This window comes from Staurois parvus, unplaced genomic scaffold (assembly GCF_062004578.1).
Source record: "Staurois parvus isolate SC_StPar_1 unplaced genomic scaffold, SC_StPar_1.0 ptg000832l, whole genome shotgun sequence".
Taxonomy (NCBI): domain Eukaryota; kingdom Metazoa; phylum Chordata; class Amphibia; order Anura; family Ranidae; genus Staurois; species Staurois parvus.
The window spans coordinates 4,815,606-4,834,585 of record NW_028318628.1 but is presented as its reverse complement, the minus strand read 5'-3'; the positions used below and the strand labels follow the sequence as shown (position 1 = coordinate 4,834,585).

Here is an 18,980-nt window from a genome sequence, read left to right as displayed (position 1 = left end):
AAATCAGTTATGGCAGCTGTGAACGATCTCTTCAGATTTGCAGCGATCTGTGTCAACGCAGAATATGTGAGTGGTGGATCGGGGCGAGTGTCCTCTCTTACCCTATCCTCAGATGTTGGAAGAGACTCCTCACTGTGAACCTCCTTATGCTGTATAGGCACTCCTCTATGTGTCTCTGTTCTGGAAAGGATCCTGGATCTATCATGCTGAAGACCCGGAATGCAAGCGGTGTAGGCAATTGTGTGAAGTGGGCATAACGATCCTGCCCATGATCGTCCTGCTGTGTACCACTTAAACTGAAAAGCTGACTTCTCCCTAGAGCTCACTCGGTGTGCTGCCATGTGGCTCAAGCTCCAAGCCACACCCCTCCTTTTTTTTTTTTTTTACACAAATAGAGCTTTCTTTTGTTGGTATTTGACCACCACTGGATTTTTTGTTTTTTATTATATAATGAAAAAAAGACCAACATTTTTTAAAATAAACAATATTTTTTACTTTCTGGTATAAAACATGTCCAACAAAACCAAACCTTCATACATTTAGGACAAAATGTATTCTGCTACATATTTATGGTAAAAAATTTCCAATAAGCGTATATTAATTGATTTGCATGACAGTTACAGTATAGCATCTACAAACGATACGATATATACTGGAATGCTTTTTTTTTAATACTAGTAATGGCACGATCAGCGACTTATAGTGGGACTGTGATAGTACAGCGGGCAATCTGACACTAACTGATGCTGAGGGGGGGGAACTGACTAACTGACATTCGAATATTTGAAAAGTCTTGCGAGCCAGAAGGCAGACAAAAATTCCTTATTTTATACTCTCTAATGTTGGATCGCAAACCTCTAGCACATAACTACCAATGTGATAAAATGCAAAATAAAAATATATTGAGTGTTGCGCTCTCAAACCTTCAATCAATACATGATTATTTAAATCATTTAATTATAAAAATTACAATAATTAAGAATGATGTGTGTGAACAAACAAAAATTGTAACAATCTTATACTCTGAATCTTCTGAATCAACTCAGATAAACCATGTGCATGGAACAGTGATGAACAAACAAATATAAAATAAAATAAAAATAAAAAAATGTCCCAAAAAGTGACTTTGTGCTGAAAAATCTTCAATAATTATAAATCGGTGACTGCTTGTGAATCCTCCCTCAAGTGAAGATATGCGCTCACCTCATAGGAAGCCTGCAATTAGGCTATATAAGCTTGCAGTTCACCTCCTTTGGAACCTGCTTGTTTGGAACTCCTGTTATAAGATATCCATGGTATACGGCATATGCTATGGAATGAATCTCCTCTCCAGAGGGTGCTATTCCTCTATGTTTTCATCTCCATGCGGTTCTCCACATACAAAAAAGATCTCGACATGGTGCTTTATCGTTTTAAAAGATTGACTTTTATTTACTTTAGGGTATGGCACTCACATGTGTGCGGATAGTGGTAGTACAAATACGATCCCAGACTGCCGCTGACTGCCGGAGCTGTGTACTCGTGGTCCGGCGAACGGACTGACTCCACAGGTTGCGACGCAATTGTACTAATATTGAAGATTACAGAGAACAAAGTCAAATACTTGTTCAAAGATTTGTAGACAAGGGTTATAAGAAAGAAACGATATTGGATGAAAGAGGTAAAATAGAACTTATAGACAGAACAACATTGTTAGAGGGGAAGAAGAAACTAAAGGCTAGAGAACAAGAATTATCTATAGTATTACCATATAGTAGACAATATAGAGATGTTCAGAAAATTATAAATAAACATTGGAATATACTCCAACTTGATAAAACCTTGAAGAATATTGTTAAAGAACAACCTAGGTTTATTTATAAAAGAGCACCAAATATCCGTGACCGAGTAGTTAAAAATGTGTTAGAACCCCCCCAAACTCTGAAAAATACTTTAAGTTTCTTTAGTGGAACTGGGTTTTATAAATGTTGTCGGTGCTACAGTTGTAGAAAAACACATTCGAATCCAAGACATAGAGAGTCATTTACAAATCCAAGGAACGGTAAACAATATAAAATAGATCAATTCATTTCTTGTGACAGTACAGGTGTAGTGTATGCCTTAAAATGTCCCTGCAATTATCTATATATAGGTCGTACAAAGAGAAGTCTGAAAGAACGCATGCAAGAACACGTACACAATATAGATATTGGATTTAAATACCATCATCTATCAGTACATTTCAAAACTCACCATAATCAAGATATAGACAAAATAGAATTTTGGGGTATCACTAAACACCATTCACACTGGAGGGGGGATAATTTAGTACGTGAAATAAGTAAAAAAGAATCATTTTGGATTTATGAGTTGGGCAGTTTAGCACCAGGAGGATTAAATAAAGATTTTGATTTATCATGTTTTATCAGTGATATTTAGATTGGGAAATATACGTTAGACTCACTATTATTAATTCAGTTCTATATTGATATATAGTAGTTTAATAGGGTGTGGTGGTAGGTATATCGGAGTAAGAATAGGATGTTACTCTGCTCTGATTAGCCTCCACCATGCATTCCCCACACACCTTATTAAACCAGTCTCCAATTAGTGCTTATTTTAGGGTTATTATAGGTTATCATAAGCACATCTATATATTTATAGATTAATATATGGGTTAGTGAATTTATTCCAGTTTTTAATTTTTAATTTTTATAATATAGTTTTTTCTTTTTAATTTATTATTATTTTTATATTTTTTATTTTTTATTTTAATTATTTTAATAATTAAATTGTCTTGTATCATGGATTAAATTATTGCATTTTTGTAATTTGTAATGTAATTTTATATGTTTTGAATTTTGTTCATATTTGCATATTTCATATAGGGATGTACTCATGTTATTGAATAAGATTAGATATATCCGTGCTGACTGCGGGGTTGTGATGCTATGTATCCCTCCGGGATGATCACAGTGTTACTGGAATCATATGTAGCAATGGATGATAGCGTCCTATTTATCTCCAGGAAAATGGCTGCCCCCATTAGATAGTCACCAAAATGGCGGAGCCGTGCTTTATAAGCCGGCAATATACGAGTGACGGACCAATCAAATCCCCCTGATGAAGCCACGTGACCAGTGGCGTAACGCGTAGGGGTGGGACTGTTAACGTCACTCGGAGGGAGTCAGTCCGTTCGCCGGACCACGAGTACACAGCTCCGGCAGTCAGCGGCAGTCTGGGATCATATTTGTACTACCACTATCCGCACACATGTGAGTGCCATACCCTAAAGTAAATAAAAGTCAATCTTTTAAAACGATAAAGCACCATGTCGAGATCTTTTTTGTATGTGGAGAACCGCATGGAGATGAAAACATAGAGGAATAGCACCCTCTGGAGAGGAGATTCATTCCATAGCATATGCCGTATACCATGGATATCTTATAACAGGAGTTCCAAACAAGCAGGTTCCAAAGGAGGTGAACCGCAAGCTTATATAGCCTAATTGCAGGCTTCCTATGAGGTGAGCGCATATCTTCACTTGAGGGAGGATTCACAAGCAGTCACCGATTTATAATTATTGAAGATTTTTCAGCACAAAGTCACTTTTTGGGACATTTTTTTATTTTTATTTTATTTTATATTTGTTTGTTCATCACTGTTCCATGCACATGGTTTATCTGAGTTGATTCAGAAGATTCAGAGTATATGACTAACTGACATTGACATCTCCAGTGTCACTAACACGGTGATCAGTGCTAATAATAGCACTGACACTGTACTAATGACACTGGCTGGGTAGGGGTAACATCTGGGGCGATCAAAGGGTTAACTGTGTGCCTAACAGTGTTTACTGTGTGCTGATTCTACTAAGGGATGTGTCAGTTTTACAATCACAGAATTCTCTCCTGTCATTCGCTCCTCCTATCGGCATGTGCTGCAACGATTCACAGCACAGCCAGGGCGGCGCATGCTCACCCCCTACCTGGTTGAGTCAAATCACATATCAGATACGTGATCCAGCGCAGAGCAGTTGCCCTGCATCAGCTGGATAATTTCTCTTTACTTGCTCTGTTAGTTTTAGCTAGATTACAGTTTCCTGATGTCACAACATAATATTCACTTCAGTGTGGTCATGCTGGGATGTCCATTGATACAAAATTTCTTTGAACTTACCACTCTTGGTGGATGTCCCATGGTATTAGATGACATGTGACATGTTCTTCTAAATTACTGAGATGGACTACATAAACACCTATTAATATGCTGTGTGGCGTCAACTTTTAAAGGTCTAGTTCACACTGGCATTGAAAGCAGGCATTTGAGGGGAGTTTTTAACGCTCTTCAAATGCTTATGGTAATGATACTCTGGACAGCACACAGTGCTGTTCACATTATCAAAACATGAAGCATTAGCATCACATTGCTTCAAAATTGAAGCCTCATTCCGAGTCTCGAGGAGTTTAAAGCCTTTCAACTCCTCCCATTCAAGTCTATGGTGGCGCTCTGAAAACATGCTGGCATGCGTTTGCAGTGCAGTTGCAACACCTTAATAACATTACAGTTTATTATAGGTATTTGTGGTGAGGTCAAAACTGTGCATAGGGTATTTGGGGAGCGTTTTTAATACTTGTAAAACGCCAGTCTAACGCCCATCCTAAAGCTCATTAATACCAGTCTAACGCCCATCCTAAAGCTTATTAATACCAGTTTAACGCCCATACTAAAGCTCAGTAACACCCATACTAATGCTATAGGAGCGTTTGTTAATAGTTAGAAATTTAGTCAAGTGTGAAAAAGCCCAAAGATTGCCATCTAAACCCATTTCATAATTTGTTTACTTTCTAGGTTCGCTTCCAGCGCTGGCAAGAATTTATTGAGAGTATTACACAATGGCTTGCAGCAAGGGGATTCCAGCCAGTCTGCTCTCCTACTCTGCTGACAGCCGTGGAATACCTGCACAACATCTCTGAGGTATTTAGAAATATGACAGCAGTGGACATAAAATGTTCTAACTAATATATCACCTACAGAAAATACTTGTCTCTTGTTTGGTAAATATGTGATAAAATGCAGTTTATGATCACCCTGTGTATTAGTGTCATCAGTGTCAAGGGCTATTAGATACTTCTATCAAATGTGTGTCAGTTCATAACTAGCACAAATTTGGGAGTGTGTACAGGTTTCTCTATAATCACAGTATAATAACTAAGGGCAGCTTGTGTTCTTTCAGTTCCTACCTTATAGGGAAATACTACAGGTTGTAAGTCAATAATATTTAACATTTTTTTTTTTAGTTTATACATTTTTGTTTGATATCTCCATCCATGCCACGTGACAGCAATCAGGCCTTGAAACCTGGCCACTTATTAAGTGAGTGCTGTAATGTGAGGAAGAAACACAATTGTTAGATTTTCCCCTATAACTAGAAGTACTCACTTCTTAAGGTCCCTCCTGTGTGGTGAACTCTTTTTTTTGCCCTGTATCTACCATGTACAACCACAGTCTAATGAAACATCAGGCTTTGATAGCTCTCTTTTGTTCAGAAGTCTGGCTCTATAGCCGCAAGGGGCTGCCATAGAAAACATTTGGGTGCTTGAGAGAGTGAATAGATGGTGCAGAATCTGAGGCGGTTTTGTTATTACTATCCAATAGTGTGGAGGTATTGTTAATGTACAATATCTGGCCACCAGGATGGAGGCTTCTGGATACAAAGAGTTTCCACAGTCACCTTGGGTTTTGGCTTAAATTAGAGAATCTAGAATTGATGTTATAGTCCGGATTTGTTTATGCCAGTGTAAAAGCAGATGGAAGACTGTATGCAAAGTCAAAGATTGGACTTGAAACTTGTATTTGGACTATAAAATGGTGTGGCACTTCAGTTCTAGATTTACTCATAGGGAAGTGGGGAACAGGACTTACATAAGTGAAATATACATTATGTGGCTGAGACAGCAGCCTCATGAACAGATAGTCTAGCTCAGAAGACATGGCACCTTTGTACATGAGGTGAAAAGAGAAGGGGCATTACTAGAGGGTGTGAGACGTCTGTGCCAAACAGAGAGCACACATAAAGGACATTTAAGAAAACACTAGGGAGAAATGGAAAGAGGAATAGAAGAAAATAACAGAAGACAAATATGAAAAGAACATAAGGAGCAAATCAGGCACAAACGTATTAAAGTGGAGCTATACTCACCTTCAGTTGCGCCTTCATGGAACTCCCTAATGGCTGCTGACATCTTGAAGCAGGTCAGCTTTTGGGTCTTGATCTGCATTAAAAGTTCTGCCCGTTCCCCTATTTTCACTTCTTAGCATAAAGTTTCACTTTAAGTAAACCTCTGGGTAAACAAGTAAACGGTACAGAAAGGGAAATATTCAGATTACGCTTGGTAGGAGGCAGGGGCAGACTGACAACTCATGGGGCCCCCGGGCAATAGGGGATCATGAGGCCCCTGTGTCCTTGCCCAAACTCAAAAAAGCCTATGAAAAAGGTATCAGGGGCATCTCATGGGGCCCCCTACTGACCCCGGGCCCTCGGGCAGTGCCCGAGTTTCCAAATGGTCAGTCCACCCCTGGTAGGAGGACTAGAGGGTACAGAGGAGAGTAGGGACAAGAAGAATGGCAGAGGGCACATGCTATAGGATGGATGAGAGAACAAGAACAAAGCTGGAGTACACTGAATTGGAGCATCCTAAAAAACAATCTGGGGATTATTGGCTGCAGAGCAGATTAGGGCAAGCAGAAAAGCAGAAGAGAGGAGTCACAGTTGAGGAGATAGCAGTTTTTAGGATAATGACAAGAAGAAAGATAGGGCCACATAGAAGAAGAGTTACAACAAATTGATGGAGCCCATTTTAAGGACAATATTTATTTTTAAATGACTTAGTTGTGGTTTGATCTGTGTTCTCTTTTTTAACAGTTGTTGTACTTGCCTCAGTATGGTCCTTCCAGAATAATCTCTTCGGTCAATTGTAACTCTACCTCTCCAGTGCCATCAGGTGTCATAATCTTGGACATGAAGTGGCTCCTACAAAACATCTTTGGTCAATTTGGCATTTTTGCTTTGAGCCCAGCATCTGCAACAGACAAACAGTTATGGAGTTTTAAGGAAGTGGTTGAAGCTCTCAAATTGACTGATGGTGAGGGAGATTCTAAGGCTGCTTTGGAGTTGCTGGAGACATTAGAACTCCTTTTAAGTACACCAGAAGGAGATTATGTTGTGCCAGCTTGGTTGAAAAGAGGGGGACTTCAGAGACGAAGGTGGGAAAATCTGCGAGGGGTAGTATATCGCTGGAGAAATGACAGCAGGATATTTTTTAGTCATTTCTTTGTTGGCAGACTTCAGATTCAACTTATTCGCATATTTGGAAAAGACAGATGCAAACTGTGGAAGGAAGGAGCACTGTTATTCACAAAGGCACAGGTAAGTATTGAGATCTCAGAAGACAAGAGATCTTTATACTTAATTGGATGCTGGGCAGACAAAGACAAAGAGGGTGACTGTTACAATCTCTTGGAAAAGGTACAAAAAGAAGTTGAGACTCTTCTTAGGAATGGGTGGGATAAGAGCTATGAAAAGCTGTACCTTTGTCCTATCGAGTTACGTGATTTAACTGAGGCTTCATGTGCAAACTGTGACAAGGAACATGGGTTATCAATGCTATCTGGCATACACAGAGAAGTCAAAGGATATAGGTTCGAACAGATCCTGAATGCTGAAAAGAACAATGCTTCCCTTTGTGGTCAAATATGGGAAGCGTTGTTTCCACAGCATGACACAAGACTGTTACGCCATCTTGGATGGAATTGCTGCACACATTTTATTGAAGGTTCTACCTTAGAAAGACTTTGCCATTTACTGGACGAAATACATTCAACTGGAAATGATTGGAGATGGCTGGCAGAATTGCTTGGGAAAGCAACCATCAGTATTGTCAAACAAATTGAGGAAGAAGCTACAAGAAAGGAATTATCACCCACACGCCTTGTCCTAAATCGGTATCCTGCGACTATTTCACAGCTAAAGCAGTCTTTAAATATAATGAAGAGAGAAGATTGCATAGGTGAGATTGAAAAAATGATGACAGATTTATGTAACCTACAATTGCAATGCTAACTAAAATTTGTTTTTTGTTTTGGATGGAGCAGAGACAGATGTTCAACCTCTGTTGGGTTAATATTGCTTTTTATGTGTTCATTAAGGAGATATTCATTCAATGGGTATGGTTTCCTGGGGCAGGAAATAAGCAGAATCTCTCCAGAGTTGGGAGGGGTTAGAACCTCTGTAATGTTCTTATTGGTTTGAGCTTTGGTGAGATTCTTCTTTCTTCCTGTTCTTTCTTTAAACAAAAAAGTCAAAGGAAATGTCCCAAATAGATGCTCTGTCGGGAATAACAATGCAACTGGTTCTAACCCTCTATTACTGAAACCAAGAAAAAAACCTGCTGGCTGACACTGGGCTGTAAAAAAGTGATGCAGAATTTTTAGCTATGATTCTTCATGGCCTAAAGTAAATATATGACACATCTAGCCAATTCTCTCTGGGCATACCATATGATAAAATCATTTGTTTGTAGAGGTTACCTTTATTTAAGGAGGAACTTCGAATCCCCAAACCCCAAGGTTAACTCTCTCTTACCTTTTGCACTGGGTTCTTGCAACTAGCCCCTTATAATGCACTAATAGGTCTTCCCTCCTCCAGCCACAGTCTCTAGGCCAGCCTTTTTCAACCAGGGTGCCTTCTGGGTTCTTCTGAGGTGCCTTGACGAATTGCCTAAAAATTTTCCCAAATTGCCCCAAAATTGTGTACAAGCCAGTGAGTGGATCAAGCCTGCCTTTTTGTTACACAAAGTCACAGGTTTTCATTGTTTATTGTTATAACCTTGGGGACCAGCTGCCAGCATCCTAACAACTGCTGATGTCATCGGTTGATAAGGAGGACACCTGGCACTTGCAGAACAACCTTGTTTCACCCACCCCTGCCCCTCTGTCAGCCTTGGGCTCATATTAGTGGCATGATGAAGAGAAAATGAGGGAGAACAACGGTTGGTGTAAATTCCTGTGGTTTCCTTTTGGTTTATGTCACTGTGTGCAGTTTTTTTTAGTAAAATAAATGTCAAACTTGTGTAAGGTATTACATATTTTGCATACATTTGCATGGCAAAAAATATTTACACATACTGTATGTTTAATTTGTTTCTAATAAAAGCAAACAAATTGTGGTTATTGCATTACCTAAGAGGGTAAATGTTTCAGGCTTTTTTTCCACCCTCTCGTTATGAAAAGGCTTGGTTGTTATATACCCCCTGCATTTCTAAAGTACTAATATATCACAGCAGGCAACTCAGAGTACAATCAGGGTCGTGGATAAGGGGGTACCACCAGTCCTCTTGTACGAGGCCCAGGCCAGTAGGGGTGACCAGGTAGCTGGGTGAATCGGATGTGCACAGGGAGGGTGATTGGCATGGTGGGGGGCAATTACTAGAAACAATGCTTTGTATGGCTTTCTCTGCAGTATCTGAAAGCTGGATTCTTCTCCTCTCCCTCCTGCTGGTTTTCAGCTGCTGCAGAGAGAGCCATACAGGGGATAAGTTGTGGTAATTGCACCCCTTTCCCCCACCATGCCGATCACCCTCCCTGTGCACATCTGAATCACCCCCCCCCACAGTGCCAGCTTCCCTCCTCTCCTTCCCAAAGGCAGTTGCAAGCACACAATAGGATCCTTCAGGATGGAGAGTGGGGGAAAAGTCTGGTAAATATATCACATTAACCAGTCCCTTCCTTTCCTGAATGAACACAATGAGTGATCAGTACGGATCACTCACTCTATTCATTCATAACTGAAGCTGTTTCTAACAGCAGCCCTGAGTACAATTATATCTATTCCAGCTCCATGAGCCATTTGCCAACACACAATTGCACACAAGGGCATATTAACTTGCCAGTAAGTTTTTTTTTTTTTTTTTTTTGGACAATGAGAGAAAACAAAATAACCTGGACCTCAACGCTACAGGGCATCGCTAGCAAATTTATGTGCCACACTTAGCTTTCATTTGTTCCAGATCCAGGTCTTCCCTGTAGCATACAGCCACCAGCACTTCAGGGTTTTACCCAAAGCACCAGCTCTCCTAATTGGTGCCAATTTTAAATGCCTGGCATTTGACCAATGTGTCTCTATGCCTAAGCAGAGCTTCTCTGCTGCAGTGTCTTCAGTGACTCTGTGTTCCTTGTACAATCTGGTGCACCCAGCAATTTATTTGTTATTGATATCCATTCAACTGAGGTTACCTACGAAATATACAGTGTTTATGGAACTAGAGACAAACCTTTTTTTTTTGAAAGAGTAAGGGAGGGTTTTAACCCCTGTCAGTTTTTTGCCACCTGTGCCCCATAAACCAAAACAGAAAGTGACAGAAAATCCATCCAAAGTGAGGAAATCCCTGGTCGTCACCAGGGTCCCCATTGGAAAAATTCCCCTCTATTCCTGTTCTGTGGCCAACCCAAAATGTGGAATTTTCTTTTATTTTCACTTTTGATGATAATGGGTAGAGATGAGCGAATCGAACTTGGCGAAGTGGAATTCGTTTCGAATATTAGGAAAAATTCGATTCGCACCGAATCCGAATTTTAGCAAACTTCGGATGCACGAATCGAATTTTCCCCGATCAGCCGGCAAAAAGTGTCACTGCAGAGAGCTCCGCTATTTGTGACAGTTCTCTGACAGTTCCTTCACATTTACAGCGGTTGAAACATTGTATCTATTTGTTTCCATTTAGGATACAGATGTTTTTATTCGGAAATAAATAGATACAATGTTTCAACCGCTGTAAATGTGAAGGAACTGTCAGAGAACTGTCAGAAATAGCGGAGCTCTCTGCAGATACACTTTTTGCTGTACTGGAATTCTTCTTCTTTTCATTCTTCTTCTTCTTCTTTTCATTCTTCTTCTTCTTCTTCTTTTCATTCTTCTTCTTCTTCTTCTTTTCATTCTTCTTCTTCTTCTTCTTTTCATTCTTCTTCTTCTTCTTTTCATTCTTCTTCTTTTCATTCTTCTTTTCATTCTTCTTCTTCTTTTTTTCATTCTTCTTTTCATTCTTCTTTTCATTCTTCTTCTTCTTCTTTTCATTCTTCTTTTCCTTCTTCTTCTTCTTCTTCTTCTTCTTCTTCTTCTTTTCATTCTTCTTCTTCTTCTTCTTCTTTTCATTCTTCTTCTTCTTCTTCTTTTCATTCTTCTTCTTCTTCTTCTTTTCATTCTTCTTTTCATTCTTCTTCTTCTTCTTCTTCTTTTCATTCTTCTTCTTCTTCTTTTCATTCTTCTTCTTCTTCTTCTTCTTTTCATTCTTCTTCTTTTCATTCTTCTTCTTCTTTTCATTCTTCTTCTTCTTTTCATTCTTCTTCTTCTTTTCATTCTTCTTCTTCTTCTTCTTTTCATTCTTCTTCTTTTCATTCTTCTTCTTCTTCTTTTCATTCTTCTTCTTCTTTTCATTCTTCTTTTCCTTCCTCTTCTTCTTCTTTTCATTCTTCTTCTTCTTTTCATTCTTCTTCTCATTCTTCTTTTCCTTCTTCTTTTTCTTCTCATTCTTCTTTTCCTTCTTCTTTTTCTTCTCATTCTTCTTTTCCTTCTTCTTTTCCTTCTCCTTCTTCTTTTCCTTCTTCTTCTTCTTCTTCTTCTTTTCATTCTTCTTTTCCTTCTTCTTCTTCTTCTTCTTTTCATTCTTCTTTTCCTTCTCCTTCTTCTTTTCATTCTTCTTCTTCTTCTTCTTTTCATTCTTCTTTTCATTCTTCTTTTCATTCTTCTTTTCATTCTTCTTTTCATTCTTCTTCTTTTCATTCTTCTTCTTCTTCTTCTTTTCATTCTTCTTCTTCTTTTCATTCTTTTCATTCTTCTTCTTCTTTTCATTCTTTTCATTCTTCTTCTTCTTTTCATTCTTCTTCTTCTTCTTCTTTTCATTCTTCTTCTTCTTTTCATTCTTTTCATTCTTCTTCTTCTTCTTTTCATTCTTTTCATTCTTCTTCTTCTTCTTTTCATTCTTTTCATTCTTCTTCTTCTTCTTTTCATTCTTTTCATTCTTCTTCTTCTTCTTTTCATTCTTTTCATTCTTCTCCTTCTTCTTTTCATTCTTTTCATTCTTCTTCTTCTTCTTTTCATTCTTTTCATTCTTCTCCTTCTTCTTTTCATTCTTCTTCTTCTTTTCCTTCTTCTTCTTCTTTTCCTTCTTCTTCTTCTTTTCATTCTTCTTCTTCTTCATTCTTCTCTTCATTCTTCTTCTTTTCATTCTTCTTCATTCTTCTCTTCATTCTTCTTCTTCTTCTTTTCATTCTTCTTTTCATTCTTCTTTTTCTTCTTCTTCTTTTCATTCTTCTTTTTCTTCTTCTTCTTTTCATTCTTCTTTTTCTTCTTCTTCTTTTCATTCTTCTTTTCCTTCTTCTTCTTTTCCTTCTTCTCTTCATTCTTCTTCTTTTCATTCTTCTTTTCCTTCTTCTTCTTCTTTTCATTCTCCTTCTCATTCTCCTTCTTTTCATTCTTCTCCTTCTTTTCATTCTTCTCCTTCTTTTCATTCTTCTCCTTCTTCTTTTCCTCCTTCTTCTTTTCCTCCTTCTTCTTTTCCTCCTTCTTCTTTTCCTCCTTCTTCTTTTCCTCCTTCTTCTTTTCCTCCTTCTTCTTTTCCTCCTTCTTCTTTTTCTTTTCCTCCTTCTTTTCCTTCTTTTTCTTTTCCTCCTTCTTCTTCTTTTCCTCCTTCTTCTTCTTTTCCTCCTTCTTCTTCTTTTCCTCCTTCTTCTTCTTTTCCTCCTTCTTCTTCTTTTCCTCCTTCTCCTTCTTTTCCTCCTTCTTCTCCTTTTCCTCCTTCTTCTCCTTTTCCTCCTTCTTCTCCTTTTCCTCCTTCTTCTCCTTTTCCTCCTTCTTCTCCTTTTCCTCCTTCTTCTCCTTTTCCTCCTTCTTCTCCTTTTCCTCCTTCTTCTCCTTTTCCTCCTTCTTCTCCTTTTCCTCCTTCTTCTCCTTTTCCTCCTTCTTCTCCTTTTCCTCCTTCTTCTCCTTTTCCTCCTTCTTCTTCGTCGTGCCCCGTGACTGCCCAAATGAGTGAAGTGTGCGGTGATTCTAAGATCGACGGCACTCATCTGCATGTCATACTGACTGACAGTATTATTTCTCTTCCCCAGCAGACTCCAAGGGCATTTAAATTAAAGGTACAGTGTTCTGCACTAATATAAAGGCTCTCTGAAGCCTAGAAACCCTTTTAATAAGTTAAATTCGCAGCGAATAAATTCGCATCGAATCGAATTTCTCCCGCAAATTCGGTGAATCAGCCGAATCGAATTTTTGAATAATTCACTCATCTCTAATAATGGTAAACAGAACAAATAAGATGAATCTCCCTAACGGAGACACAGACAGCAATGAGAACCTGACAGGTGTTCTAATTCCTCTCCACTTTGTCCAAAACTAACAAAAAGGTATTGCCTTTAGTTATACTTTAAGCTCCATTCACATCTGGGCATTTGTATTGCGGGCAGAATTGCTGTGATTCTGCCCACGATCCCAAAATTCTATGCAAAAATTACAAATCACACCACTCGTTTTCAGGTGCCATTCATTTAGAATGGCATCTAAAACCTGGTGTGATTTTGCCACAATTATCACGCAATAAATCACGCTGCAATCGTACAAACTGCATTGCGTGAAGCTTGTCACCGCAAAAGAAGCTCCTGGCGACAAGCTTCAAGCGATGAGGTTTGCTGTGATGGTATCGTGATTTATCGCACGACAGTCGCAGCAGAATTGCACTGCATTTTAGGTGCCATTGAAAATGAACCTGAACATGTGTGGTGGGATTTGTCATTATTGCACAGCACTTTTGAATCGCAGCAATTCTGTCAGCAATGCAACATGCACATTCCTTGAAGACAGCTTTGGGAAAAAAAAAAATTCACTGTACTGTCCTCCAGCTAAACGTATTATTTTAGCATTTTTTTCTTTAATATTATATTGTACACTAAGAACTATGTACATGGCAGTAGCTAAAAAGTTATTTTTAAAATCGCTTGCAATTGATAATAGATTTAAACATCCATTATTATTTAAAGCAGTTGGAAGACAATGGCCCTTATTCAGACATTTAGAGTTATATTTTAAAGCAGTAAATGTGACATTCACAGAATGCTCATTGCAGGTGAATCAATTAAACCACATGCATCAGGAAGATACACCTGCAGTGAATGTTTAGTGAATGTCACATTCAGTGCTTTATAAATATGCCATTTAATCCACACGATGCTTCATTCTGTACCAGTTTGTGCTGCTAAATTAATAGTCTGCTGTAGTAACATTCTTCTTAATTAGGGCTCAGTTCACATCTGGGCATTTTGTATTATATCGCTGCTATTCTGCCCGCAATCCCAAAACATTGTGCAAAAATTACAAATGGCACCACACATGTTCAGGTGCCATTCATTTTCAAGGGCACCTAAAACATGTAGTGATTCTGCTGTGTGATAAATAGCGCTGCAGGCCACATCACGCTAAGCTTGTTGCCTAAAAAGGAGACGGAGCTTCTTTTGGGGCAAGAAGCTTCACGCACTGCAGTTTGCACAATTGCAGCACGATAAATGACGGCACAATTGTGCACATTTTAGGTGCCATTGAAAATGAATGTGACTTGAACACGCATGGTGCGATATGTCAAGTGCCAATTGCACTTGGGGTTATAGTCACATGCCATTAAAGGCATACTGTATTTTAAAGCTGTCTGGTATGTGACAGTAAAAGCCAAGAGTAAGTAAACTGGGACCAGGGGTGGACTGACAACTCATGGGGCCCCTGGGCAATAGAGGATCATGGGGTTCCTGTGTCCTTGCCCAAACTCAAAAAAACCTATGAAAAAGGTACCAGGGGCATCTCATGGGGCCCCCTACTGACCCCGGGCCCTTGGGCAGTGCCTGAGTTTCCAAATGGTCAGTCTGCCCCTGGTGGCACTTCTTCACGTCTCTGCACATCAGCTTGGTGTGCTGCGGTGAAGTGCGGTGTGCTGCATTTTTTCTGCACTACACATACACATTACACCAGCAATGAACAGGGCACATAGAAAACAATTGCATGAAAACGCAATGGTGTGAACAGAGCCTAACTCACCTAACTAATTTTACATTTACTGTAAACAATCTACATTACAAAGAATATTTGCGTTTGATCGCTGCTGATATTTTTTTCGGAGCAGTTTATAACAAAGCTATAGGTCATTGTCCATTTACATTTGCACATAAACAGCTTGTTTTTAAAGCAGAACTAAAAGTAGAAATATATACCTTAGTTCCAATGGTCCGACATCTGCAAAGTTCCTCGCCGGCATTTTCTTCCCAGCTTCCTCTAGATGCCGGTCTTCAGTCATTTTGATTGGCCGGTGCAGAATGACGTCAGTGATGGCAGTCATCCCAGCACACAGGCACTGTGCCAGAATATAAACTGCGTACATTTTACAGGGGATTGCAAACAGGCAGGTAGGTGTATTTTGAAGAGACATTGCATGTAATATTAAGCACTTCCTGTCCGCCCTATAGCAGAAGAACTGCTACAGGGCGGCACGGGTGCGCAAAATCATATACATATACGTGATTTTGCATTTCCATGTAGGAGGCCGCCCTACCTGTGCCGCCATTTGCGGCCTCAGCTGTCAATCACTGCGTCCCTGCCGGTGATTACTCACCGGCGCCCGTTGATTGCTGAGCATCTCCAAGGGGGGGGGGGGGTACTGTTTGTCAGCTCCTGCACACTGATTTGCATGGCTCTGCATAGCACAGCCATGCAAAGCAGTGTGCTTATAATGTGCTCACAGTGAAGCACAAACACAGCTCAGTATGTAAAACGGCACACAGTTCGCTCCACAAGTCAACTCCTTCCTCCCAGTGCCATTAGTACAGTGTCAGTGCTTTCTTTTAGCACTTATCACTGTATTGGTGTCACTGGGGATGTCAGTGACACAAAGTCAGTTTTCCCCCCCAGTATCAGAATGCCCGCTGCAGTCCCGTAGTCCTGCTATAAGTCGCTGATCGCTGCCATTGCTACTGAAAAAAAAAATCTCAGTAAATACACCGCAATTTTTAAACGCTATAACTTTCACGCAAACCAATTAATTTGCACATATTGGGATTTTTTTTACAAAGACATGTAGCAGAATACATTTTGGCCTAAATTTATGATGAAATTTGATTTTTTAAATTTTTTTACTGGATATGTTTAATAGCAAAAAGTCAAAAATAATGTTTTTTTCTCAAAATTGCACAAGCAATCAAATACCACCGAAAGAAAGCTCAATTTGTGGGAAAAAAGGGACGTAAATTTCATTTAGGTGCAGGGTTGCATGACCATGCAATTGTCAGTTAAACGCAGCGCTGTATCGCACAAAATGGCCTTGTCAGGAAGGGGGGTAAATCCTCTGGAGGGCAAGTAGTTAATAAAGAGCCTGCCTGTTTGCATTTCTTTCAGTTTTAGTTCCACTTTAATTAACCACTAGTCTACAGGGCACTTATACCCCCTTCCTGCCCAGGCCAATTTTAAGCTTTCAGCGCTGTCACACTTAGAATGACAATTGCGTGGTCATGCAACCCTGTACCTATATGAAATTTTTTTCATTTTTTTGAGACAGATAGAGCTTTCTTTTGGTGGTATTTAATCACCTCTGGGATTTTTTATTTTTTGCTAAACAAACCAAAAACAACTGAAAATTTTTTCTTAGTTTTTGTTATAAAATTTTGTAAATAAGTGATTTTTCTCCTTCACTGATGTGCGATAATGAGGCTGCAGTGATGGAGACTGATAATTTGCACTGATGGTCACTGATAGGTGGCACTGATGGGCACGATGAGGAGGCACTGGTAGGTGGCACTGATGGGTATTGACAGGCATCATTGATGGGCACTGAAAGGCAGCACTCATATATGGCACTGTTAGGCGGCACATACTGGCACTGTTAGGCGGCACTGACTGGCACTGATAGGCGGCACTGATTGGCAGCACTGATAGGCGGCACTGATTGGCAGCACTGATAGGTGGCACTGACTGGCATTGATAGGTGGCACTGACAATAATAAAATGACATAATGTGAAATGGTGGAGGTAGTGTGAGAAACGAATTAAACTGCAGCTATTATAAATTCTGTAGGGTATGATGCAGCCAGCTCTAAGGGCTTGTAGGGTGGGGGTGTGTGTTGAATGTGATCATGATGCTCGGAGTACGCCATTTTTGTGGACATTCGTGCACTATGGGTACCTTTACCAGTGGCATGCTCACCAATGCCTGGGACCAGGAGGGAACTGATTCTTCCTCCAGTTAATGAACCAGAAAGCAATTTTATATTACTTCACTTCCTGGTCCACAGCTGTCATTCCCCAAGAGCGATGGCTGAGGAAGCAGTTAATGAAGCACAATGAACCCCTGATGTCTCCAATAAAAGAACCTGTCACCACCTATAGCTATCACAAAAAAGGCCTGGATTCTTTCTTAGATACACAGAATATAACTGGATACTAACATTTATAGGTAAGTTGATCCAGGGAATATCCGATTACCTCTCGGGGGATCAGGAAGGAAGGAATTTTTTTCCCTGCAGGAGCAAATTGGATCATGCTTTGCTGTTTTTTTTGCCTTCCTCTGGATCAATTGTGGGTATAGGATTATAACTTTTTTTTCAATGGTTGAACTGAATGGACTTTTGTCTTTTTTCAGCCAGACTAACTATGTAACATAGGGGGCTGTTGGTACTCCATGCAATAAAGTTAAATAAAAAAAAAAGTAAAATGTTTGTGACTAATTGAAAAAAATGCATGTTTTGGGGTACCTATGTATGAAAATGACAACTATCGTACACATGTTATATATCTCTGTGCACACTGGAATGATAGTGGAGTACAGCTCCCAGAAACCCTCTGCATCCCTGCCTGCTGAACACAGCACTTTATATGACTGATACATCCAATGGGGGGAACATTTCAAACATTTGTTGGATCCCGACTGCAAGCATAAATCGGGAGCTTACTGATCCCTGCCTGCATTGGACCTGGCAAAGAATTACAACTTAGATCACTGGATGGTGGCTGCAATGCACAGGCTCTTGAGGATTGTTCCTCCAGCCCCAGGCCTCTTCTGCACCTCCCTCTTGCTGTCTCCCGGCCCCCCTTGTTCTCCTCGGCATGACCGGATCTAAGAGGCGTCAGGGCTGTGGTCTCCCCACTGCTGTCAACACAGCTATCTTCCAAACAGCAGATGACATGAGATCGCTCTCAGATTTGACTGTGCATGGACTATACCTGCCCCCTACCATTATTTCCTGCTCCGGGGAGGTGAGCAGTGCTTGGAGAAGATAGGGGGTGGGTAATCAAGCCATGTATAGTCCGATCTAAGAAGGATCCTAATTTATGCAGTTACCCCATCTGCACTGGACTAATGACCATTTAGAGCCTTTTATAAAATGGCCTTTAAAGTGAATATGTGCTGCCATTCTAAATGTTTTAATCTAAACATCCTGCCTAAAAACAGAAATTTCTGTCTCATATTTTGGTTTTGTATATCAGTCAGTCATATTAGCTAACCCAAATATAAGATTGATTACTAATGTAAGAGTTAATTATTCACGGAGTAACAACATAAACAGCCATTCATTCATTGACCCCCAAAATAAGGGGGCTCTTCTCCCTTTGACCACCAAGGTTACAGGGTTCCTTCTTCAACTGACCGCCAATGTAATGGGGGCCCCTTTCCTAATGACCACAAATGTAATGGGTGTCCTTCTCCCTTAGACTGCCAATGTAACAGGGTCCTTTTCCCATTAACGACCAATGTTACTGAGGTTCTCTCCCCTTTTGACTGCCAATGTAAAGGGGCCCTTCTCCCATTAACCATAAATGTAATGGGGGTCCTTCCCCCTTTAAATGCCATTGTAATGGGGAACCTTGTGGGGAACCAATCCCCTCCATTTTCCTTCTGCATCCTTTCCTCAATATCCTG

At 39.9% G+C, this 18,980-nt stretch overlaps 1 protein-coding gene across 1 annotated transcript in view; it reads left to right on the top strand.

Annotated features, from left to right (window-relative positions):
* LOC149443798 (death-associated protein kinase 1-like) overlaps window positions 1–9,223 on the top strand; it is a 54,437-nt gene extending 45,214 nt beyond the window's left edge. The window contains exons 14-15 of the mRNA XM_089655330.1: window positions 4,831–4,956; window positions 6,905–9,223. Coding sequence (XP_089511456.1) covers window positions 4,831–4,956; window positions 6,905–8,101 — 1,323 coding nt within the window. The 3' untranslated portion in view covers window positions 8,102–9,223. The remainder of the gene's footprint in view (window positions 1–4,830; window positions 4,957–6,904) is intronic.
* Window positions 9,224–18,980: the final 9,757 nt, after the last annotated feature.